A 25,219-nucleotide genomic window follows, 5' to 3' on the forward strand; every position below is an offset into this window, starting at 1 on the left:
TGCCAAAAGAATGTTAAGACCAGTGAGTCATAGCCAGGTTCACTTTATCACGCATAGATCCTACAACATGTTTATGAGCTATACACATATGGGATATGGGGGTTTGTTTTCACAGGAAACATTGCATTGGCAATTCAAATACATTTGGGGAAACTAGTATTTCAAATACCAAGTAAAATTACAAATCAATAGTTTATGAAGGCATTGATGAAATATATATATATATAATAAGGGTAAAATAAGATGTAAATTAACAAAAAACTTTGCATCGCGGATTTCAGAGACTGGAGAAGACAGGTTTCACCGGATCTGAAAAACAAAAACACAATACGAAGGATGATTCACATCATGTCCAAACTTGATAATAAATCAAACTATTTGATTCACCTTAGATAACTTATACAGTATGGTGTCCTATTGTTCATGCTTCATCCCACGCTTCACCCTCTTCTGGGAAAACGTTTCATCCAATCTGCTGTGTGATACTACATAAATTCTTCATCACTTAGCTATAGAAAATCATCTGTACGTGCCAGGCATCTGGATGGACAAGTTGTACGCTGTAACGAGCCCATGCAAGAAAAAGTTGGCTGCTGGGGAGGTTTCTCTTCACTGAACAATCAAACAGACGGAGTGGTAATGTGCTGCACACACGGAGCTGTTTAACCAGTTTCCCGGAGGGAATCATTGAAGTTCATACTTTGATATCTTTGGAACATTAGCGCAGCTTTTGAGTGTAGATTTATTTCAGCGCAGCAATGAAAGCCACATGCTTTTCCTGAAAATATGTTACAATCCAACATTACAAAACTTTTTTCTTTCCAGTTATCATCCTTTTAACAATTACACAGCCTTGCACAAAACAGATTTGTTCGAATGAGGCATTACCGTGGGAGAATGTGTGGCATTCATTAACTTTCGCTTACTAAGAATTTTCAGTTTAGTAGGAACAAAATGTATGAGTGGTCCAGACACGTACGATCCATGTACAGATAGGTAGCCTCTCCCCACAGGGCAAATAATACACATTGGACCTGAAATCAAAATGCCCTAATCTGACTGCATTTGGAGTTTAAATATTATACCAAAAAATAACTTAAATAAGATATATAATAAGACAAACTTAAAAACAAAATGAATATACTTCTCACCATATCATTATCATCACGGCTTGCCAATTTACATTAACAGTACTAAAATTCTCTCAGTCAGCTGACTCAGGGTCTGTTCAGTAACGTCACCTACTGTAGGCTATAATATCATCCTCATATCTCAGTGACTGTCATGTGACAGCTTGGCTTTGCTAATATGTTATTTAGCATCTAACCTAATGTTAAATCGTTCCCTTTTTATTTCTGATTTCATGTCGTTTCCAGCTGTACTATCATTATGTTCATATTGTTTTGTTAAATGTGTCAGCTGATAGCAGGACTTGCTCCGTGTTGAGAAATTCTTCTATTTGCTCTACTCTACAAACGGAGGGGACCAGACGATTATGCCTATGATCAAATTGTGCGCATCTTTATGAACAGGTGACCTTCATCAGGCTGAAACTTGCGATCTGTGACAACTTCTGTGCGGTGTAGAGACATTGCTAAATCTGACGGTAAACTTAACAAAACATGAAATGCTGTAATAGATTTAATTGATTAGAAATGTTGACCACGTGACTTGATAGGAGAGTATAGTCATGTTACAAATATAGGACGCAAAGCTAGATTATAACAGTGAATTCTTGCCCAGCCCCATGGTAAAGTAAATGACAACATGGCAGTTGTTTCTCCTCTTGGTCTGGCGCTCCAGCTGGACTTCACTGCCATCTTGACAAACAAATAATCTGGGTTGCCTGGAGCTTTCAAAGCTTCTCTGGCAGTTTCACCCCAACAGAGAAGCATGACGGTGAGATTACACTGAGGTCAGAAAATCGCCCAGAGCGATTCAATTCCAGAAAACTCAAAAGAACTGTTGAAACCTGTTGGAGGAGCCGCTACACGGCAAGTCCAGTTGCGGTTGACTTGCTACTTAAATGACAATTCCGGCGCAAAATGAACCTAGGGGTTAATAACATATGTGCACTGAGTCAAACGTTCTCTGGGATCGGTTTTCATGCTAATCGAATGCATCTCTAGTTTTAAACAAGCTACCGCAAACCGGGGGTTAGCTGCTAACGCTAGCTTTCGGGGCAGATGGTAAATCACTATTAGCGTTCATGTTTACATGAGGGCGCCATCTTGGAAAACAGTCATGAGTAGTCGAACAACGAATGCCGTGCAACCAGTAACCAGTAACATAGCTCAAACACAGCGTTTGTGAGTCGACTGCTCATGACTGTTATCCAAGATGGCGGCCGCATGTAAACATTAACGCTACTGTCTTTATTGTTGTTATAGTTGTCAATGCTTCGGTTTGCATGTAGGGACCCTCATTATGCTACCGTTGAAGTGTGGTGCTATTTCAAGCCTTGTTAGTGGTATAAAATAGTGATTTACCATCTGCCCCGAAAGCTAGCGTTAGCAGCTAACCACCGGTTTGTGGAAGCTTGTTTAAAGCTAGAGACACATTCGATTAGAATGAAAACAGATCCCAGAGAACGTTTGACTCAGTACACATACGTTATTAACCCCTAGGTTCATTTTGCGCCCGGAATTGTCCTTTAATAGGGCTGCACGATATGAGGAAAATATGTTATTGCAATTTTTTTGACTGATATTGTGATTGCGATTTGATTCCCCTGCCTTTTGGATATTGCACTTGTACATATTGCGATTTCGATAAAATTGCGATTAATTGTGCAGCTCTACTACTAAATATGCACACAATATTGCCAATCTCTGAAAAACGGGTTATTGATTTACTATGAAAAACAATTTACAATGGAAAACACATCTTTGACTTGTTCGAACAGATTTAAGATTAGACAGAACTTGAATTATCTATGAGGGGGAACTGGGTGAAGCATGCTGACATTTGGCAAAACGACTCTCACCGTATATTTGTCCCATTTCTTCTCAGGATCGTACGGCTCCCAGCGACTAGCGGGGAAGATGTGCTTGTTCTTCTCATACCAGCTCCTCAGCACCACTTTACCTGCATGGGACTTTAGGCAAAATAGCACAACTGGGTTAACTTTAACATGGGTTTTAAATGCTGTTCCCACCCAAAGAAAAGTTACAGGAGAGCTGCACTTGCTTTTCAAGTTGTGCCAAGATAACCTCTAACATGTGGTTGATGTATCAACGGGGAGGCAAAAAAACAATCTCCTGGTTTAAGGTGGGATAGAGATTTTAATGGCTGGGTAGTCCATATTTTCGACGTTCCACTTCCGGGATTGCTCCGTTGCCGATGGAAATTTCGCCGGATTTCAGTCATTTAGGCCGGATATCCGTTGCCTTGGGCTTCCTTTGTGTTAGGATTTTAAACTCCGGTGGATTATTACATTACATGTCATTTAGCTGACGCTTTTATCCAAAGCGACTTACAATTGCTATATATGTCAGAGGTTGCACACCTCTGGAGCAACTGGGGTTAAGTGGTTGATGTATCGCAGTGGGAATTGTACACGGATCTCCCACACCAAAAGCATGTGTCATATCCACTGCGCCATCACCACCCCACACTGGATTTATGAGGACTACGGTTAACTGCTCCTCAGATCTCTGCAGGGTAAATCCAGACAGCTAACTAGACTATCTGTCCAATCTAAGTTTTCTCTCGCACAACTAAAACTACTTTTGAACGTACACATGTTCCACCAAAACAAGTTCCTTCCTGAGGCTATTTTGCAGAGGTGCGCTTGGCGCCGCCCATGACGATTGTGATTGGTTTAAAGAAATGCAGAAAAAAAACGGAGCACAGTTTTCTCCCATCCCGGAATGCTGTGTGGACTCGTCAGACCCTCCTCCGCAGCGCCGCGGTGAAGGTCTGGCGAAGCAAGTCTAATGGCCGGGTAAGTTTGGCTTTGTGATCAATTCTGATCAATGTCACCTGTCAGTTAATCAAAATTAAGTTGGATATACGGTGCAGCACAGTAATGACTTCGGATGGAAAATGCAATTTGATTGTATTCTCTTATAAGCAGGTTTAAAGTCACACGAGTGATAAACGATCACTATATCACTCATCATACGTTTAAGTAATGAAACCCTTTTTAAGCCCAGCCTGTCTTAGTATTTTTTCGGATATCCTTTATAATATTATATTGACTGATTTATTGGCACACTATTAGTCATTTCAGTTTCTTTTGGCATGAAGGTTGACACTGGTTCAGATCAAATCAATAATTCTGTTCATTTCCTCTCACAATCTCTTGATTTTACTGTAAAATAAAGTCGTCACCTCATCTTTCTCAACAGTGGCGTCGTTCACCAGACGAATATCATCGTGGACGTCAAAGCTGAAAAGAGGACCTGTGGAAAAAATGATAAACGGAGTGAAAAGGCAGAAAACACAACATCATATTGGTCCATTCAAAGAAACACATACTTAGTGTTAAATGATTTTTTATCTTCTTCCAAAACGTAATATGTAAAAACAACTCAAGGTATTGTATATGAACGGGCTGACAACTGTTATTCACCTACCAGATTTGCCTCTGGCTTTGGTCACAATGAAGTCGTAAAAACTGTGGTGCTGAATGAGAAAAACACATAAAGAAGTGAAAGAGTAAAAAAGTGCCACAGCTGCTGGACACATTAAAATCACAACATATACAGAACATACTGTATGGTATCCTAAAAATATTTTTTTTAATCTCTAGACTCTTAGACTATAATACCCTTATATATTTGGAATAACAAACAAAAACGTCTACACAGCTTTTCTTGAGCGACACAAACACTATGGGAGTATGTCACCCCCCGATTGGTATGGGATTTACAGTTGAGGTGCTTTTGTGGTGGGTGGCAGGAGAGTGTTGAAATCTGACAGCTTGGGGAAAGAAGCTGTTGCAGAACCTCCCAGAGCTGGTCCTGATGCTGTGAAGTCTTCTGCCTGATGGCAGAGGGGCATCCTCACTATGTGTTGCAGTGTCTTGTGTTCTGAGCTTTGCAGTTTCAATACCATGCAGTGATGCAGCCGGTCAGGCTACTCTCCACAGTGCCTCTGTAGAAGGTGTTTAGGATTAGGCTTGGGTATCATTTGGATTTTTACGATTACGATGCCGAACCGGTACTTTTAAAACAATTCAGATTCCTAAACCTGATTCTTGAAAAACTGAAAAATGACATCAAAGATGTAATGTGTTTACTAGCGATCACGTGCAGTGAATGGTTAATATGCTTTTACGTCCGTTTTGGTGAGCCCAGATGGAAAATATGGCATTTTCAAAGTAGCCTACATTTACGTTAGCTAGCTAACGGTAGACTACAGAGAAAGTGTGATATTTTTACGTCCGTTTCGGAGCGATAGAAGGAAAATATTTCAGTTGACACATTACGTGGAACCAAAATGAGGAACCGAAATTTGCGTTCTAATCCGGTCCGATTCCTACCGGTTGCTTAGGAACCGGTTCCATAGTGGAACCAGGTTTCGGTACCCAACCCTACTTAGGATGGGTTGTGGTAGACTGGCTCTCTTCAGTCTCTGCAGGAAGTGGGGCCGGTTGCACTAACAGGGCTTACGCCTGGCCTTAAGCTAAGTCACTCGTAACTTTGCGTTTTAAAAGTGCATCTACCTCGGAATATGGAAGCCAGAGCTGGGAATAACGTCACACCTGAGTTCTTCTCGCTCAGGGCACGTTTGGACCAGAAAAAGTGATCCGGCGATTCACCGCAGGGTTGCGGCGGGAGTGTTACTTAAATGGTCCTTTTGTGTGACACCCTGTTCCGTTCTTTAAACCCCCAATGTAGCACAAGTAGGCTTTATATTTCACAGTTATTGGTTTCTGTCAGATCGTTTATAGAGCTCGACATTTCCAACTGCTCTTGAAGGCAGCTACATTTTACACAGTCCTTGAGCACACTGGATTAATGGAATACAGAGTCTAACAGTGCAAGTCGAGAGTGATTCTTGGAGTGTGAAGAAAGACTTGTCTTCAGAGGTGTGAAATCTGCGGTAGCACTGGAATGTTAAATCAGTTGAAGCGAACCAAATCAAAACTAAGTGAAGTAACAGCATACCGCCTATGGTTTTCATGATCATGTCAGTACTTACATGTGGGATAATCAGATCCTCTTTGATGTACATCAGCTGCTCTACTCCAGCAGACCTGCACAGACAAGAAATTCAGCCCAAAAAAAAAAAACACGGAAGAAGAATTTTTACATGCAAGGAAAATGGAAGAGGGAAAACTAATTTAACAACTGGTGCAGAAGGCTAAGGGGTTAATAGTGATAGTGTATGTTTGGTTGAGACTCCTTTCGTCTTCAACGTCTCACCTGAGCTCACTGAAGTCCTTTCTGAGGACCTCCAGGGCCCTCTGCAGAAAGTTCTGGATGGTATTTCCCTTCTTCATCTGCACACACACACACACACACACACACACACACACACACACAATGAAAACATGAAGAGAGTGAGCACTGTGTTGAGAACATTGTTTAACCATGGGAACAATGGAAATGTGTACTGTTATTTCCACATAAATACCCCATGTTATCAATAATGGGTTTGCATCAAGTTCCGTGGTTTTGAACACAGTAAACCCCTAATACAGCCTATCTTGCTTTACCTTGACAGTCTTACGATGTCCAGAGCCATCCCAGTAGCTGAACGTAATCTCAATCTCCTCACCTGAAGACAAAGACACACATCGTTATTTTGGATTGAGAGTAAGTGCGGGTGTACATGCATGTTTGTACGTATAGTAAGGAAAAGAGTGTGGAATTCATTGGTCTTTAAAATGGGACATTGCGGACCGAATGTCTGCTTGTGATTAGAGTTAAAGATGCGTGGATAGACCACTGAATTTAAGTAATAACAAAGGAGGTTTGTGTGTGCAAGTAATTCTGACACTCACTCTTAATCTTCTCCTGTTTGAGCTCCCATTCCTGCCTGAGTTCCTCTCGGAGACGATTCTCCTCCTCCTGAACACAGAAAGCAGGGGAAAAAAAAAAAAATCAATGTAGTGTAAATGTAAAGGTTTTTAGTAGAGGGCTATGTTGCATTATGTCCAAGTATAAAAACTAGAATTTACGCCTTGCTTTTGTATGCCTTCCCCTAACCAGTCAAGTTGCAGTTTACATCCATGTCTGTCCAGACTATAACATATGTAGTGATGACTTTGAAGCAATTCAATAAAAGCTATTAAGTGTATTTTTCGGCAAAACGTGGATGATTCACACACATCTTCAACCCGGCTGCACCATAGACAGTTAAATAAATGGACAAAGCGACCCAGAGACTTCCACTGAGACCCGTGAAGTATATTAGAAGCACTTTTCCGGTGATGGCTGAGCGTTGCTACGCAGCCTCCAACTAAGCTTGACGACTTAGATGTGACGTGAGCAACCTGTCTGAAAGTTGTAGTCTTCTGGTAGCTGTGCCAAGAGAAATCTCAATCATTCCGAATCTTGCAGAGATGGAGAGCGTAGGTATATGTAATGGCCCGGACACACAGAGCCCATAATCGGCCGTTGGACAGTCTGGCGAGGTCGGTGACTCGAGTCTGTTCGGTGTGTTCCGTGCCGTCGTCCGTCCGAGGGGCCGTCGTCCTTCATTTTCAGACTCAAATGACCCATCTGATTGTTGGAGTGCTAACCCGGAAACGGGGAGCGGAATGAGCGTGACTAGAGTCTCTCAAAATCTGACGAAAATCTTTTAAACTCACCTTTGTTGATCTGAAATGAAGACAGATTCAGCAACTGCATGGCCTATTTCTCGCTTAAAATGTTTTCAGAAACACGTTTCGGTGAACTATTTTAGTACAATATGAGATTGTATTCTGAACAAGCCGCTATGCATGACAGTCTGTCTTTGAATTTCCGGAGAAACCAGACCCACGTGACGCGTTCATCCAATCAGCTGCCGGTTTTCAGTTTTGGGCGACAATACAGATTAGCGCCACCTGCTGTTATGGAGACGTATTACGTCTCGTCGCTTTGGTGTGTTCCGAGGCATTTTTTTGACCAATTTGGGGAGACTGATCAGTCCGACTGTCTTTTCTGCCGACGTTTGGCCGTCAGCTCTGTGTGTCTGGGGCTTAAGGAAATAACATAGGCACAGGCTAATTATTGCTAACTAAAATGCTAGTTAACATTAGTAATTAAACTTAAACAGCTAATGTAAGTCAAAACTGCCTGCGAGCTTCTCCTGACTATACGGTAATTCCTCTACTATGCGACAGAAAGTCCCGTGGTTACGACACAATTGTTAGCCTATTTTTACAAAAACGTCTGCTACGGAGCCATAATGTGAGGTACAAGGTAATGGAGCCTTTATACAATGTTGTGTTTCTTTAGAAATAAATGGACAAATAGAGTCTTTAAACGTTTCCGATGTAAAGTTATTCGCTGTCAAAGTGACGCCAAAATGAATGGCAGTCAATGGAATGCTAATGGCAGGTGATGACTTGTTAGCCTCGGAAACTTCCCATTGGAGGTATGCTTTCCAGATGCTCGCTTACCCCCTTGGGCTGCACAGGTGATACATAAAACCACCGCAGATTCAAGGTGGGCACCCAATATAATTGTCACAAGTTTAGTATCCCAACAAATGTGAAATATGGCCACAATCTCCCCTCCTGTTCCTGAGTTATGGCATTGTATAACGGCCAAAACAGTGTTTTGAAGAACATGTTGTTGTCACAGTGAAGTCGAACTTTGAATTTACAGCACCAGTCAAAAGTTTGGACAGTTTTGACTGGTACTCACTTCCTCATTTTATCCCATTAGACATTTGTGTGAAAGGTTGTCATAATTAGTGTATGAATTCTTGAGTTGGGATAGCTGCAATTATTCAGAAGCCTGTTTTGTAAAGAATTGTGAAAGTATATCTGGTCAGCCTGGAATTATTGCCCGAATAGTTGCTTGGTTTGTGTGGTTTAAAAAAGGTAAAACTGGGCTTTATATCCTACCAGCCTTTACAGTACAGTGATGACTCACAGCTTAACACATCTGTAATTGTCGCAATTACATTATAATAATGTATAATTTCTTTTCAACCAATGTCATAATTCAGAATGATATAAATTGCATTTAGTATTATTTAGTGATTTTATTTGGTAAGAGTAAAGTGCTTTTATTTTGAAGTCTCCGTGCGAGGCCTTTTGGGACGCTCGTAAGTGAGAGCGTCGGCAAGCTAACAGCAAGCGACGCCCGGACAAGTTAATGCTCCGATAAAAGTTTTAAGGTTGTTATAGCGGACGTCAGCGATCTAAGGAAACCTCTATTCCCTTGTGTACAGCATGCAGCCAACGAGGTATGTCGTTTTGTGTCTGTATTTTACTTTGGTGAACGTTATTTTACACGCTGCACATGTCATTGTATGTTCATATTAAGCCAATGTGGTCTTTATTTTCTCGTTACACTGTGTGTTTAGTTTTCACGGTGGATTTGGAGAAGAAGCTTAAAATAAACCTGTAGCAAAAAAGCCACTTGTGTCTACCAGTGCTTCGAGGGAATTAGAACATCTATGGAGCTACCCTGTTAGATACCAATAGAATATTCCGACGACTTGCAACAATCCTACATCATCACACCACCAACCGGCACCGTCAGACACCGCCTACCAAGAGCCTGGGTCTGTCCGAGGTTTGTCCCTAAAAGGGAGTTTTTCCTCGCCACTAACTGCTTGCTCTTGGGGGAATTACTAGAATTGTTGGGTCTTTGTAAATTATAGAGTGTGGTCTAGACCTACTCTATCTGTGAAGTGTCTCGAGATAACTCTTGTTATGATTTGATACTATAAATAAAATTGAATTGAATAGTAAAGGAATGACAAACAATTAGGATTTCTTTTTCCTGAAGAAAAAGACTGACCTCACCTCTCTGTCTCGATCAGGAAGGAAGCTTGTGTCCACGTCTGGATTCTTCCCCAGTTTCTTCTTCTTAGCACAGTCTATGAGAAAAAAAAGTCAAACAAACAAACTTCCTAATTAACATGTTATATCTTTTAGCCAGAGTATACTCCAGCGCTGACACCGGGCTGAGATACAGTAGGTCTGGCAAAGTGAGACTATTAATGAACCTACGGCTAGGATCAAATCAGAGGGTGCAGTACAGTATACAGCTGATTCTTTCTTTTTTTTTTTTATTTACTTTGTGCTTTAACATTCTTTCATCATTACTCACAATCCTGTTCTTCCTCTTCAGTTTCCTCCTCCTCTTCTTCTTCTCCCTCGTCTTCCGGATTAAACGATAAACTGGCTATTTTCCTCTTCTGTTCCTCCTTTCTCTTCTTCTCTTTCTGCTTCTCAAGCTTTCTGCAAACAGAAAAGCATCACGTAAGGCTTGTATCATGTGGACGCGCCGACAGTTTTGTTGTCATTACTTAGAATTCCTCATGGGGGAGACAGAAACTACGCACTATAGCTTAGCACTAGAGCAAATTACGTTTAACCATGTATCCAGTTAATTTATATAGCTCACGTTACTGTATTGTGTGAACATCTAACGTCATTTAACATTGTATGTGCCCTTTTCTTTTGCGGTGTGCAAAATGTTCCACCAAAACATGTTCCTTCCCGAGAATATTTTACAGAGCCACGCTCGCTGCGTCCGGGGCTTAGCACCACCCAAGACGATTGTGATTGGTTAAAGCAAAACAACCCCTGATCGATTCTTCTCCTATCCAGGAGTGTATGCTCCTGTTGCCAGACCTTCCTCCGCAGCGCTGTGGAGATAGGTCTGGCAATGCGAGACTAGCTGAGTGATATGGCCTGGCTTACAGTCGGTGCCTCAGTTCATCCCAAAAGTTAGATTAGATGCGGCTGAGGTCAGGGCTCTGTGCAGGCCAGTAAAGTTCCTCCGTCCAAAACTGTTAAACGAATACTTGTGACCATTCATCACAGGTTTTGTTCCTAGTGGGAGTATGATTGTGAGCACAAATGATCAGAGAAATATACTTTTCTTCTTGGAATGTTACATTTGAATGATTAGAGGCCTGAAGAGGTGGTATTTCACTTAAAAAAAAAAAAAAAAAAAAGCAAAAAATTACAGAAAATAAATGAATAATCTTGAGACACCATGGTGTGTGTCAACCCCTGGTTTGGAACCACTGGTCATAAATATCATTGTATGTTGACTTCTCTTAAAAGGGCCTAGTTCAAACCATTCAAAAAAGCCCCAGACTAAAAAAGTACACAACAGGACAGTCCTGTTCACGTTTATGAGATAATCTGCAAGATTTGTGTTGTATTTTTTAGTTTTAGTAGCTTTTGTTTTTTTGCCTAAGACATTCGAATTGTGGGGAGCAGCAATCAATAATAGTTTGCCTCTGCTACAATACGTCCATTAACAGCTGAGCAACTGACCAATGCAGAGCAGGGATGTGCATCTCCAGTCTAAGGTCGATGCGATACAATAAAGATATATAGGGATGCACCGAAATGAAAATTCTTGGCCGAAACCGAAAACCGAAAAAGAGGAAACCAAGACCGAAAACCGAAACACCGAAAGAAATTATGTCAATTATTAGTACCATTGCATTTATGGCTATGACTGTGTACTAACTTTACTAAAATCAAGGAATTGCAATTGTATAAATTAATATTAAAGTTTCAAAGACTAAATCAATTACAAATTATGCAAATATTTATTTAGCACATTGCAACAATGCACAGTATAAAATAAAATCAGTCAGGAAAGCGGCTGTGATTACTTCTCCAGTAAGCAAGAGGGTTATCACTTCTGGGGACTTCTGACAGATAACCATCTAGCTGTTGAGCGGTTGAGCTTGTCATCTGCCTGACATTTGAGAAAGATTTGAGAGAGTGTATTTAAATAGGGCCAGTACATAAATAAACATTTTTATCAAATTAAAAAAATATCTAGCAGAAATATGGCTACAATCTGATAGTCACATACAGTATATAATAGTCTAAGAACAGAATAGCTTACCTATTATTATTATTATTATTATTATTTGAGGCACTTTCTTGCAGGATTTCACTGAACATATCAGACAACGAGGGTGCATGCCCCTCATCTGGTGCAGAGAGACGAGTCTTTTTTTCTGCGCTCTGATCTCCTTCTCCTGCTCCGTGCGCTGTTCCGTGCGCTGTTCCGTGCGCTGTTCCGTGCGCTGCTTTATTTCCGCATCCAAGTAATGGTCTTTATAACGCGGATCAAGTACAGTCGCGATGAAGTGCAGAGGATCCGCATAGATCTCACAGGTCGCGGTTTCTGTTTGCGTCATCACAACATTTCGGCCGTATTGTTTCGGTGATAAAAGTATTTCGGCCCGAAAACCGAAAATGCCCTTTTGGGCCATTTTTGGCCGAAAATTTTCGGTGGCCGAATATTCGGTGCATCCCTAAAGATATATATATGCAGCAACTAGCGATGTGATATGATGCGATTCACCCCCTATTGTGATGCGTGTGTGTGATTCGACACGATTTGATTCAATACTATGGGATTAAATGTGATACAATTCAATTTGACGCAATGCTAAAGAATATGAAGCTCTTCTATGGTACAGAGTTTGATTTGATTTTTTGGGTTTTTCTAGAGCAAACAACAAATGGTGTTGGTGAGCAGCCTGTGTGTGTGTGTGTGTGTGTGTGTGTGTGTGTGTGTGTGTGTGTGTGGCGTTCTGAGAGTTGATGCTGAGCGACATAAGTTACAGCGGGAAGAGTAGAGAAAAGAAATGGCGTACAGGTAAAGGGAAGCTTTCGATGACTTGTAGGAATTTGGTGGAACGTGTAGCTCTTCCTCCTCCATGTTAATTTCTAATGTGAAAGGCCGCCGGACACACACTTTCATGTCGGCGCACCGATGCAAATCGCAATCTTTCCATCCCTAGTGCAAAGCCACGTGCTCTGTATGATCAACCAAAGCTACTGCTACTGCGCGTAAGTGAGCAAGAGGGGCAGTGATGACACTCACAGCTGGAGTTCCTTGGACTGCTCCTTCTTGGCCAGCTGTTTCTCTCTCTCCTTCACCAGCGCCTCCTGCTTGGCCTTCATATCATTCAGTGTTACCAGACCTGATCAAGACATACACACAAACAGGTCAAACAACAAATCACATGGATAATTTCTCTCAACAATGTTGAAATTAAGCCCCTATGCAGTAATGCAAAATTATGTTGTTTAAGATTTTCATAATAAACCTGCATGTCAGGTCAGCTGTAATCTTTTGGGTCATATTTGTAAGCCGGTCCAGGCAGGTGACAGGTTAGTGTTACAGGAGGGTGTATGTGCTGCAACAACAACAACGACGATTCTTACCAACTGTGCTGGACTTCAGCTCTGCCTCCACAGCATCATAGTGAGCTGAGAATTTCTTATCAATGTTGGACTTGACCATGTTGTCCTGCGAGAGAAAATAGACACACAGAGCAAAGACCAGACGTACAGGTGGGTTAGGTTATCCTGCCATTTCTTTAAAGCATTCAAAGTGACAGAATGCTAGGCTTTGAAAAAGTGAAAGAAAAGAGTTGCATTTGTCCACTGTGAAGGTTGGAAAGCTGTTTATTGTAGAAAACCTGTGGAGAACGCAAATGCAAAAATCAAAACGTAATGGTAGGAGGCAAACATCAGTAAATATTGAGAAGCGTGAGCTGCAAGTTCCCTGGTACATTCCCATTGCAAATATCCCATTAACATTGATTGAGTAAAAGGGCCAAAACTCGTCTACGTTGATTATAGCGCCCCCTAATGGCAGAGCTTCGCCAAATTTGGTACAGAGCCTCAGAGCGACATGCCGAACGAGCATCACAAGTTTCGTGTTGATTGCATTTACCGTGGCAGAGATATTGCAATTGCAAAGTTGGCTAAAATATTACGTAGATAAGATGTTTAAAACACTGTAAGGACAACAGTAAAGGCGCCTTCACTGACCCCGCAGCAGGTCGCTCGCACTCAAGGCTCTACGTACTATATAATGACTAATTATTTTGGACGACAGACTAATTTAGGTCGCAGTAATACCTGATAAACACGTTATAATTTACTGTAAAAAAAGTTACAAACCTCTGCAATCTTCAGCTTTAGCTGTTCAAGATGTTCTCTTTCTTTTTCTCGTTTTTTCATCAGCTGCATGGCTCTCCCAGCCTCACTGGCAGCTCCTTTGTACTGCGCCATGTTGCTTTCTTTGTTTATGACGCTCGCTTATGAGAAGTTTTAATACACAAATAACAAAACGAGGAGTTAAATTGTGAAATAAAACACAGATTTTTCCAGAACTGTGAAGGTAGACCCGTATAGAACTCCTCGCACACCACAACAAGAAAAATGGCGACGACGCAGTGCATGCTGGGTAGACGGGAAGTGATGACTTCAAGTACCTCAGGAAATTTAGGGATTATACCTCCAGACAGCAACGAAAGAACATAAATACTGACACATATTACAGTGTATCGATGTAAAAAGAAGAAAATATATTTTATTTATTTAAATCACCAATGCAATATGTCACGGAAAGAAATCCATATAATGTATTAGTGTTGCAGCCATAAAAAATGGTTGCAACTAACTATTATTTCCGTCAATGATTATTAATTAATCAATTAATTCATCTTTTTTTTTTTTTTTTTTACAATTAAAAGATTTATGGTGGTGTATAAAATGTTAGAAAATGATAAAAAAAAAAAAAAAAAAAAACCACAGCTTTCTCAGATATCATTTTTTAAAGAAACGTAGCAAACCCTCAAACCTGAGAAGCTGGAAACTGCAAAAATATGAAATGTTTTGCTTGATTAATGAATACATGAGTAAAGATGAACCAGAATTGTGCATTATTGATTCATTTTCTACTGATTAAGTAAACATATTCTCAGTATTGATTCATTGATTAGGTCAACTTTATTTCTGACTGATCTGTTTGTGTGAATAACTTTAAAATCCATTTACTTAGTCTATTTGTAAAACAAAACAAATATGCTCAAGGTTTTTTTGACATTTCTTTTATTGATAGCTTGATACAATTTAATCAGAATACATTTTTAAATAAGTATAATAATAATATGTTGTGTATGAATTGGCTTTACATGTAGAAAACATATCAAATAGCATTAACATACAATGTTGCAGAACCATGCCAATTAAAAAAAAAAAAAGTTATCTAACTCTCCCTCCCTCCCTCACTCCCTCCCTCCCTCCCTCACTCACTCACTCACTTACTCACTCACTCACTCACTTGTTATGGCTCACATTCATACAGTCTCTTTGTCTTTCATTTGGTGCCAGTCCTTGTTCGACAGTGAAATGGCAATTTGACTGCAGCAGAGAGCAAGAGACGTACAGAAGGGAGAGATAAAAGAATTCAAAGTACACATACACAAGGAGCGCAGGCATGGAAGGAAGGTGTTGCTCAGCTGTACGCAAGGCACCACAAACCTATAGGAAGGGGGGGAAATAATTTCAATGATTGTGTCTAAAAACTCTCTCTCTGACAGGACGAACGAGGAGAAACGATAAAAGATTTATTATGTGAGTGAAATGTGTCATTTTAGGAGTGTAAATCATAGTGAAGCCCTTGTTAACCGAGGTTAGTTAGAGAGTAGGGAAGTTGTGTAGCATGCTGTTTCTGAAGTTTCAGTTGAGTGTGTGTGAGCACTAATACAGCAGGTTTATAGCTTTTACACTTTTCTAGTGCAGTGTGAGTTCGAAACATGTCTGTTTGGAACAGGCCGATTGCTTGGCCTCCTGTATTGCTGCTTGTGGGTTTTTTTTCCAGAACCATTGTACCCCGAAATTACTTCCAGCTTCTGCAAGAAGCAGATATGCAACCCAGTTGTATACCACTGACATAATTTGTACGTCTATTACAGAGAAAAACATTGTACTACTACATTTACCTGACAGCAAAATGGTACTGGTTACTTTGCAGATTCAAATTTTACTCACAAAAACATCCCAATTAAAATATGATGCATTATTATTCATTCAATTGTCCAGCATTATATTCAAGTTAAAATGTTCACCCTAAATACCCTAAGTACATTGTGCTGATGATGTATGAGGGGTGGAAGTAACAAAAATGAATTGATAAAAATGGAGGTGATGAAATGTTTTTGAATTGAAAAATAGAGTGAAAAATGATCAAGTGATTTGATTAATTTAAAGCATTTTTCATTAATAGGATAGGGTGGTTATTTTAAGTCAATATTCAGTACATTGTTCTGGATGGTGTATGGGGTTGAAGTAACAAAAAATAATTGAAAAAAACTGAAGTGAAAAAATTACATGTGAATTGAAAAATAGAGTGATAAATGCCATCATGTCATTGTAATTGAAATAGCTTTGGGTTTAAACATGTTGGCATATAAAGAGGTCACATGCGATGCTAGGATTTTCTGACATTTTATTGTTTAAACGATAACAAAGTTTTGGACATATTAATTGGTAATGAATTGATTGCAGCCCTTCTCATAATCTGTAACTGTAAAATTAAGATTCACAAGCCAAAAAACGGGGGGAACAACTTGTTTAGAGCACATATGATATTATAGTAAATCTTCTGCATTTACTGTGCTTGATGAATGAGTGAGCATGTGACTGTGTCAGACACTAATACACATACATATATATGTATATATACATACCAGACATGTAGACAGGCAAGAATGGCCAGGGAAATACCACACAGAAGAGCCAAGGGCACAGCAAGCAGCAAGGAGAGGCAGCGGTACGTCCAGATACGTGTCCTCTCAAAACCAACAACACTGTAAAGCCACACTTGGTCAATGCTACGAGGTGTGGCGGGCTCTGCCAGAACGTCACTGACCTCCACCTACAGACACGGAACAAGAGAGTGGGTGGTAGAAGTCAAATCAGTTTATTCTTAAAGCAAATAAAATAAAATAAAACTGTCCTCTCCCAAAAAAACGACCCCATTGTTTGCATAAGTAAATCATGTGCTCGGTTTTAAGGGGAAACATAGCAATGATAAGGTATGTTATATTTTCTAAAGTGACTCAAGTGGAAGCATAGATAATCAAAATAAACTAGGTCCTAAAATGGAACCTTGGGGTACTCCACATGGGATAGCAGCAGAAGAGGATGACTAATTATTATATTATATATTAAACCAACACTGCTATGGCAGACAATGTAGAATAATATAGAGGGGAAAAGGGAACGTGAACCTTGAGGTGCTGGTTGATGCCATAAGGGTCCCTGTTGACAGGACAGGTGGGCGTAGGCGTAGCAGGGGCTGTGGGAGGGGTCGGAGGTTTGGGCACTGGAGTCGCGGCTTTGGATGCAAACTCTGGAGGAGGAGGAGGCGTGTTTATTTGTTCTTCTCCTCCATTGTCCGCATCACTGTCATCATCATCAATCTTACACTCCACCAAACAGTCGTCGCTGACCATCATCATCCTCACTGAAGAAAGAGGCACATGCTTGTTTTCACATGCATAAAGAAAGATGGCCACACAAAAAATTAAACATATGCGGATACCTGAAGTATACCCTGTTCTAATCTTGTCTGACATTAATATACATATACATACATATACACTGTAAAACAGTGCGCACACACAAACGCACACACATGCACACACAAATACACTCCTGCAGCAAATAGCAGGCATGTAGTGTGTAACAGCGAGCTGAGCGCTGGCACTACCACCTGTTCTTTAGCCCCCAAAAAAGAAGCCACACCAAAATCTGTAAATAGCAGCTGGTAATTTTAAAATTACATTTTTTTAAATTAATCATGCAGTAAAGCAAAATTGTCAATTGTATCTTCAGATTTGATTCAAAGTATTAACAGTTCATTAAAAGACTTTTAATCTTTGAGACTTTAAAGACTTTTAATCAACTTGCATGAATCAGATATGATACACAGTATACATGAAACAGGTGCTTTGAGGTGAAGAGCTGTAGTTGTAACTCATATCCTTGTTGAGAAATCATTGCAGCAGATCCACAACAGGGACAGCTACAGTAGAAACGATCAATCGTGTCTGACTTACCTTAACGTGCTATCTTAATCCTATATCAGTGACAGAGACCCTTGCAGGGAGACAAGGCAGGGGAGCCCTGTAGAGAGTGCTAATCTGAAATGTCAATGAGATCACTTCAACCGCTTAATCACAATTGTCGTCAGAGCTGAGTTGGCTTATGAGAACTCATAGAGAGGCACACACACACACAGACCCAGTGTTTGACACTGACTTAGAGCAGCAGGAGTGCTAAAGTGGTACAGTGCCTTTTATTTTGTATTCCTTGTGTGTGTGTGTGTGTGTGTGTGTGTGTGTGTTAAATATGGCTGTGGGAAGAAGTTATTTTAGGAGGGGGAGCGGATGGGTCTAAAAGATCGCGTTACAGCACTTGGGTGCCGTTGTAACAAGATATTAAAACAATCAAAGACACACCAACAATACAGCCAACCAGTGTTAATTCAGAGTCTGAATGGATACATTTTACAAAGCGATGAATCAGAATACAGAAGTTGCAGACATGTTTATATTGGGTGGCAGAAGGTTTTGGCAGGGTGGCATGAGAGGGTGGTGGGTGGGGATCCCCGAATAAAAATACATACTGCAGCTAAATGACAACAGAAAATAACCAATAAGTAAAAACATGTTGTTTTTTTTTACTGAGAGCGATATGGTAAGTCATTGTACTGGACTTTATATGATCAGAGAGATAAACTTACAATTAGGTCCTGCTGGATTTGTGGCAGTCTTTGTCTCTCCATAGTTTCTGTTCCTCTCCGAGTCTGTCTCATCTTTCTCACTCAGCTCTTCATCCCTCACTCTAGTTTTTCTCCATCTCCCTCTTTTCTTTCTCTCATTTCATAAACCTCTTGCCTCTGTCTGTTTGTTTTATATGTTTTATATGTCTTTTTATGTTATCTACCTGTCACTTGCTCTCTTTTTTTTTACCATTTCTCTTATCAATTCAATTCAGTTCAATTTTATTTATTGTATCAAATCATAACAAGAGTTATCTCGAAACACTTTACAGATAGTGTAGGTTTAGACCACACTCTATAATTTACAAAGCCCCAACAATTCTAGTAATTTCCCCAAGAGTAAGCATTTAGTGCGACAGTGGCGAGGAAAAACTCCCTTTTAGGTAGGCGGTGTGTGACAGTGCTGATTGGGGATGTGATGAACAGTGGCAATAATAGGCACAATAAAGATAATGGAACAGTGACTACAAATGGTAGTCGTAGTAGTTCATGTCATAGCAGGGCACTGCAGGGCGTTACAGGATGTAGCGTGGCACAGCAGAGCATAGCTGGACATAGCAGGACACAGCAGGGTTCAGCAGGACGCAGCAGGACACTGCAGGGCACCGCAGAGCGTAGCAGGGTGTAGCAGGGAGTGCAGCAGGACCACTACGACAACTGCAACCAAGATCTTGGTGCCATCCTAATCCTTATCATATCTTCATCCTGCATGTCTTCAACATTTGAAGCTTGAAATATCTGCATTGTTTCCCTTTATTTTCATTTTCTATCAGAAGGCCAATCTAGCTACTTCTTATGTGTGTGCTAATGCTGAATACTGACTTACTGCACAACAGTCAATATGTGAAATAATCTATTGGTTGAAACTTGTGTTTTATATTGTTTGTTGTTAATGAGCTACCATCAAAACAACAAATCAGTAAGTACTATTTAGATCATGGCAAGATATTCCCAATCTGAAGATGCAGGCTGTTTGTGTTTGCCTGTTTGTGTGACCGTATGTTTAGATCTAACAAGTGGATGTTGGAGGAAGGCCACTTCTAAGTTTGTTTATTTTCTAATAATTTCTTTTTCCAAACGTCCATAATTGATCTTCTGGCACTTGCAGTGTAAGTGGCAGAAGATCAATTATGTTTTAAGGCGAATAAACCGTCAAGCTAACATTCCCCAAACCAGAGGTTCCCAACCTTTTTGGCTTCTGACTCTTAAAAACAAATTTCTACTCGTGACTACTTGGCCTTGTCCCAGGTTGCATTGCATGTCTCTGAGTTGCGAGCAGTTAGGGTTAGCCAAACCAAAATATGACGATGTTCCCTATTTAGGTTGTTTAATTTGGAGAGTTTTTAGAAGTATGAAGAGGGGAACAATTTTAAGTTTTTCGTAATACAAGAAGCAAAGATTAGAGGAGAGAAAAGTAAGACGAAATAAGTAAGACGAAATATCTTATTTTCAAATGTGTTAATCATCTTAAGACCCCTCAGATTTATCCTCAGAGGGCCTAAACATCACCAGTTCAAACATGATAAAACAATTTGGTTTACTGCGCACCTGCAGCTCGTTGGTATTAATTAAAGGTCCCATGGCATGAAAATGTCACTTTATGAGGTTTTTTAACGTTAATATGCGTTCCCCCAGCCTGCCTATGGTCCCCCAGTGGCTAGAAATGGCGATAGGTGTAAACCAAGCTCTGGGTATCCTTCTCCGCCTTTGAGAAAATGAAAGCTGAGATGGCCCAATCTGGAATCTTCCCTTTATGTCGTCATAAGGGGAAAGGTTACCTCCCCTTTCTCTGCTTTGCCCGCCGCCTACAGCTGCCCAGAGAATTTGGCCCACCCAGGAGGAAATAGAGCTACAACCGTGGCCGCACACATAGACAGTTAAAGAAATGGACAAAGCGACGCCATAGACTTCCACGGAGACCAGTGAAGTCAATTGCGCAGCCTCCAACTGAGCTTGAAGACGTAGATGTGACGTGAGCAACCTGTCTGAAAGTTGTAAGTCTTCTGGTAGCTGTGCCAAGAGAAATCTGAATCATTCAATCTTGCAGAGACGGAGAGTGTGAGTAGGAGCTGTCCATGAGCATAGGAGCAGGAGCAACTTTTGGTAAGTATTCTGATGAATTATTTTGTCATTTTGACTGTATGCCTCCACATCCCCCCAATTGCCTGCGAGCTTCTCCTGGCTATACAGTAATTTATCTACTATGCGACAGAAAGTTGCGTCGTTATGACACAATCGTTAGCCTATTTTTATAAAAACTGCTGCTACGGGGCCATAACGTGAGGTACAAGGTAATGGAGCCTTTTATACATTGTCGTATTTTTTTTAGAAATAAACAATGGACAAATAGAGTCTTTAAACACTTTAGATGTAAATTTATTTGCTGTCAAAGTGACGCCAAAATGAATGGGAGTCAATGGAATGGTACCAGGAGGTGATGGCTTGTTAGCCTCATAACCTCCCCATAGGAGGTACGCTTTTCGGATGCTCGCTTACTCCCTTGGCCACAAACTGGTCAAGGCCACACCCCCACCCTCCACCTTGCCCCACCTCTTTCCTCCTCAATAGCATTTAAAGCTACAGGCACGGAAATGGCACTCCTAAGGAAAGCGTCCTGTGGGACTGGCTCTAGTGGCTGTAATTCTGCATCAAGGCTGAATTTTGGGAAAGAGACTTCAGATACAGTATTAGTGGACCACTAAGGTCTATATAAAAGAGACTTCAGATACAGTATTAGTGGACCACTAAGGCCTATATAAAAGAGACTTCAGATACAGTATTAGTAGACCACTAAGGCCTATATAAAAGAGATTTCAGATACAGTATTAGTGGACCACTAAGGCCTATATAAAAGAGACTTCAGATACAGTATTAGGGGACCACTAAGGCCTATATAAAAGAGACTTCAGATACAGTATTAGGGGACCACCAAGGCCTATATAAAAGCATCCAAAAAGCAGCATGTCATAGAACCTTTAAGATCAGGGCACATGCTGTTCCAAATCACGTCTAGTGATGAACTGAAGTTACGCAAAGAAAGTTGAAGAATCCACCAGCTCTGTTGTACAGCAGGCAACTGAACTTGATAATTATAATGAACATGCCCTAATTATTGAATCCAGTTTATCTTAATACCATAGACTGTATAGCTTATTACATTCATTACGGACTTGGTTTTAGTTTAACGTAGACTGTTTCACTTCACTGAGGAAAGTAGTGCCGTGCCTACTATTTTTGCCTGTTTTGATGCTCTGGACAGCTTAGGGACACAGTGATGACTGAATATTGCAATATGTTACAATTAGGGTAAGGGTTGGGGGGGAGCCCCTTAATAGGTGTAGCAGCCACCCCCACATGGCCCCCTGTAGCTCTTCCCCTAGAATACAGTCATTGATATGCAGTTTAAATACACTGACAACCCCTTAATCATTCATCACTTTATCAACTTTATTGAATTCATTTTTTTTTTACCACACATACAATTGGACACAGTAACTTTAGTGACATCATCAAACAGTGATCCAGAATAACAGGGTGTTTTAACCATAGAGGCAGAATCAATTAAAAAAGGATTCTACTTATATGTTTATAATACTGAAACACGACAGAGGGGAGCCACTATGTAAAAAGTCAAACTAATTGTACACCTCACTGCAATAATCCTCAAAACAATGGGAACTGTGGATGGTGCTAGATAAAGTCAGAGGGGGATGAATGAGACAAGAGTTTTTGATCTTGGCTCCAAAATGTCGCTGTTGAATTCACAGTTTAAACCAAAGGAAGTCACTGAATCCTCTTTAATATGGGGGCCGTTTTTGGCTCTTGAGGCTAGGGGGCACAGTTTCCAGTTGAAGAATAAGTCAACCAAAGCCCTGAGTGAGAAACTCTAACTTAGCCTGGCTCTAACTCTGCGAAAGCCCTGAGTTTTGGCCTGCATATCAGACCATGTATCACATATGAAGGGGAATGTTTTTTCAGTCTTTTTGTGTGTGTGTGTGTGTGTGTGTGTGTGTGTGTGTGTGTGTGTGTGCATGCGTGCGTGCGTGCTAACGCTGCATGCTGCTATAGAGTACTGATCCCACTGCTTACAGTTTTCCCAGCTAACTTCTATGGGGCCCCAACATGTTCAATATTAAATAATTAAATAAATAAATAATTATGAAATAAATATTCACATGAATGAATTGTGTGACATACAGTTTACAAATAAAACAATCGTTTCTGAAATAAAGATTAAGAAATTATTAAAGCTCCGTTTATTATTATGAAATGTTATTTCATCACAACTAGGCTAATGAAACATCAGAGTAGAGCTTTTTAGGACTATTTCTTATTTAAAAATGCCCTTTTTCAAAAGTCTATTTGTATTTCATAATGGCAGCTTTCCCAATAACACTTGTATTAATAATGCCACTTTTCATGACAGTGAGTAATATACTGTATATGTAATTGAATTGTTAAAATTGTTGAAAAAACATTTCAAAATAATGTGTTGACTTCTAAGAATTGCCTAAATGTTTTCACAAAATGTTCCTTTATATATTTTACACAGTTTATTCACATGCTTATTTATTTCATAATGTCTTATTACATTACATTGAACACTTTGGGGTTCCATAAACACCTTCCTAGATCACATGACTTGTTAAATATAATATGCAGAGTTCAAATCTTTTTAAGTGAAATACTTGTGAAGAGCAAAAGATGTGAAGGCACTCAGGCCGCAGATCAGTTTTCTTTCATTTGAAATGAAGCAAACATTAAAAGAGTGAGCTGATCTTAGACCTGCCACTGGGGGGCAGCTTAAGTATTTTGTTGTTGTTTTAAGTATCATGGCAACCACTTTAACAAGTCTGTCTGGTGATGTCACATCCCTCATTCCCCAGAAATTTACAAAAGCCTGGAGAACAAAAACAGACCAGAACAAAAACAGACCAAAAACCAGCTGGAAAACAGACACACTGGACGTACAGTAACACGGCACCGAGACTAGTGGCACTATGAGATGGCAGAGATGCAAATATTATACATGTGTCAAAAAAATAAATCTTCACCAAATGTATCATGGGCATCAGCATAATCTTCATCGTTAAACAATGAATCAGTGATCCCCACTCATCCTCTCATCCCACTTAGTCCACCGGTCTGAAAAGGGCCCGTCCTCTGAGGCTGAATCCTACTTTTTTGGCAGTGGGGGCAGCTTGAGGCAGAGAGGAAGAAGAGGAGGAGGAGGAGGAGGAGGAAGAGGGAGCAGGGGCGGCAGGGGCGGCGAGGGTGGACGGCAGCACGGCCGGCTGGCGAGACAGGAGCTCCTTGAACACCGAGTTCATCTGACGGCTGATCATGTCCTGAGAGAGCAAGAAGAGGAGGAGGAGGAGAAGCAAACAGCAAAGGGAAAGAATGACATGCAGGATAATGAAAGTGTAATCTTAGTGACGCTGATAACACCTCCCACTGAACAAGGAACCTGTGACCAGTTAGAACTTGCTTGATCAACTGCAAAAGATGTATCATGGATGCTGCGTTCGAGTTCATCCAGAAGGTGATCGATGGGACTGAAATCAGGTAACTGTGGCCAGATTATTGATGTCATTTCCCACATTTTTCTTGCACAATGACAGGCATTATCATATTGGAAATACTCCTACTCCTATCTCTGGGGAACATGATAGCAATGAATATGTAAACCCGGCCTGATGTTTAAAATATGTTCTGGAATCAATGCATTGACCTGAAGGTATTAAAGTGTTCATATTATGCTTTTTGGCTTTTTCCCTTTCCTTTATTGTGTTATATATCTTTTTTGTGCATGTTATAGGTTTACAAAGTGAAAAAGCCCAAAGTCCACCCCAAAGGGAGTTACCATCTCCAACAGAAAACACTGTTCACAAACATGCGTCACTTTGTAACATGTTATAATGCTCGCCTAGCTGCTGACGTGGCACGCCCTCATACTCTGCTTCTGACTGGCTAGTAGTCCTTACCTAGCTACTGCGTGCGACTCACCAACAAAGATGGAACAGAAGTGAGATGTCTCACTCTGTAGCTAAAACAGAGAGCTCAACACACAGGGTGAAAAGAGGAGCTGCAGCAATGTAAACCATGTAAACCTATTCTGATATAACCTCTAAATACAATTATGAACCTGAAAATGAGCATAATAAGAGCACTTTAAAGTATTTTACAATGGCGTTGGCTCAATTGTCGCAACAGTTTCAAAATCCAAGAAAGAGAGAAATGTCCAAATTGGGGATTAATGTTATGTGCTTTCCAGCATCACAATACTGTTTTACTATTACTGTGGCACTCACTCCATTTTGAATGATTAAACAAAAAAAAAAGTCTCCCAGGTATGACGTCTTGTGGTTGAAACAGAACAGAAAACAGCAAACTGATGCATGATTATAACGTCTCATTAACACAATTGTTTTGCGAAATGATAGACTAATGACCAGAGCCACGAGACATTTCCCATC

The 25,219-nt window shown here is 40.5% G+C and overlaps 3 protein-coding genes across 5 annotated transcripts in view; all 3 read right to left on the reverse strand.

The window, feature by feature from the left end:
- Positions 1–27: 27 nt before the first annotated feature.
- fam50a (family with sequence similarity 50 member A) lies at positions 28–14,351 on the reverse strand. Its single transcript, XM_031286388.1, has 13 exons — positions 14,072–14,351; positions 13,328–13,412; positions 12,984–13,083; positions 10,227–10,357; positions 9,920–9,993; positions 6,956–7,022; positions 6,668–6,729; positions 6,375–6,451; positions 6,151–6,205; positions 4,581–4,629; positions 4,336–4,406; positions 2,987–3,097; positions 28–309 (listed from the first exon to the last, which is right to left on the reverse strand). The coding sequence occupies exons 1-13, from the start codon at positions 14,180–14,182 to the stop codon at positions 301–303; spliced, it is 1,002 nt and encodes a 333-aa protein (XP_031142248.1). The 5' UTR covers positions 14,183–14,351; the 3' UTR covers positions 28–300.
- An 812-nt stretch (positions 14,352–15,163) lies between these two features.
- On the reverse strand, positions 15,164–18,941 carry zgc:158296 (uncharacterized protein LOC791212 homolog). Its single transcript, XM_031286120.2, has 4 exons — positions 18,019–18,941; positions 17,188–17,423; positions 16,645–16,832; positions 15,164–15,436 (listed from the first exon to the last, which is right to left on the reverse strand). The coding sequence occupies exons 2-4, from the start codon at positions 17,416–17,418 to the stop codon at positions 15,253–15,255; spliced, it is 603 nt and encodes a 200-aa protein (XP_031141980.2). The 5' UTR covers positions 17,419–17,423; positions 18,019–18,941; the 3' UTR covers positions 15,164–15,252.
- A 3,224-nt stretch (positions 18,942–22,165) lies between these two features.
- Positions 22,166–25,219, reverse strand: part of arhgap4b (Rho GTPase activating protein 4b) — a 38,993-nt gene continuing 35,939 nt past the window's right edge. For all 3 annotated transcript variants that reach the window (XM_036008162.1, XM_036008161.1, XM_036008160.1), the window contains one exon: positions 22,166–24,091. In XM_036008162.1, the coding sequence (XP_035864055.1) occupies positions 23,876–24,091 (216 nt within the window). In that variant the 3' untranslated portion in view covers positions 22,166–23,875. The remainder of the gene's footprint in view (positions 24,092–25,219) is intronic.

This window comes from Sander lucioperca, chromosome 12 (genome assembly GCF_008315115.2).
Source record: "Sander lucioperca isolate FBNREF2018 chromosome 12, SLUC_FBN_1.2, whole genome shotgun sequence".
Classification (NCBI taxonomy): domain Eukaryota; kingdom Metazoa; phylum Chordata; class Actinopteri; order Perciformes; family Percidae; genus Sander; species Sander lucioperca.

What these genes read in the sequence shown, in the direction of transcription:
- zgc:158296 (XM_031286120.2), bottom strand. Translation starts at nt 17,418, where the DNA reads ATGATGATGGTCAGCGACGACTGTTTGGTGGAGTGTAAGATTGATGAT. An exon ending in GCATCAACCAGCACCTCAAG is followed by an intron (nt 16,833 to 17,187) that starts GTTCACGTTCCC and finishes CCGTGTCTGTAG; the next exon opens with GTGGAGGTCAGTGACGTTCT. An exon ending in CTTGCCTGTCTACATGTCTG is followed by an intron (nt 15,437 to 16,644) that starts GTATGTATATAT and finishes CCCTTCCTATAG; the next exon opens with GTTTGTGGTGCCTTGCGTAC.
- fam50a (XM_031286388.1), bottom strand. Translation starts at nt 14,182, where the DNA reads ATGGCGCAGTACAAAGGAGCTGCCAGTGAGGCTGGGAGAGCCATGCAG. An exon ending in CAGTCCAAGGAACTCCAGCT is followed by an intron (nt 10,358 to 12,983) that starts GTGAGTGTCATC and finishes TTCTGTTTGCAG; the next exon opens with AAAGCTTGAGAAGCAGAAAG. An exon ending in GACATCGTAAGACTGTCAAG is followed by an intron (nt 6,452 to 6,667) that starts GTAAAGCAAGAT and finishes GTGTGTGTGCAG; the next exon opens with ATGAAGAAGGGAAATACCAT.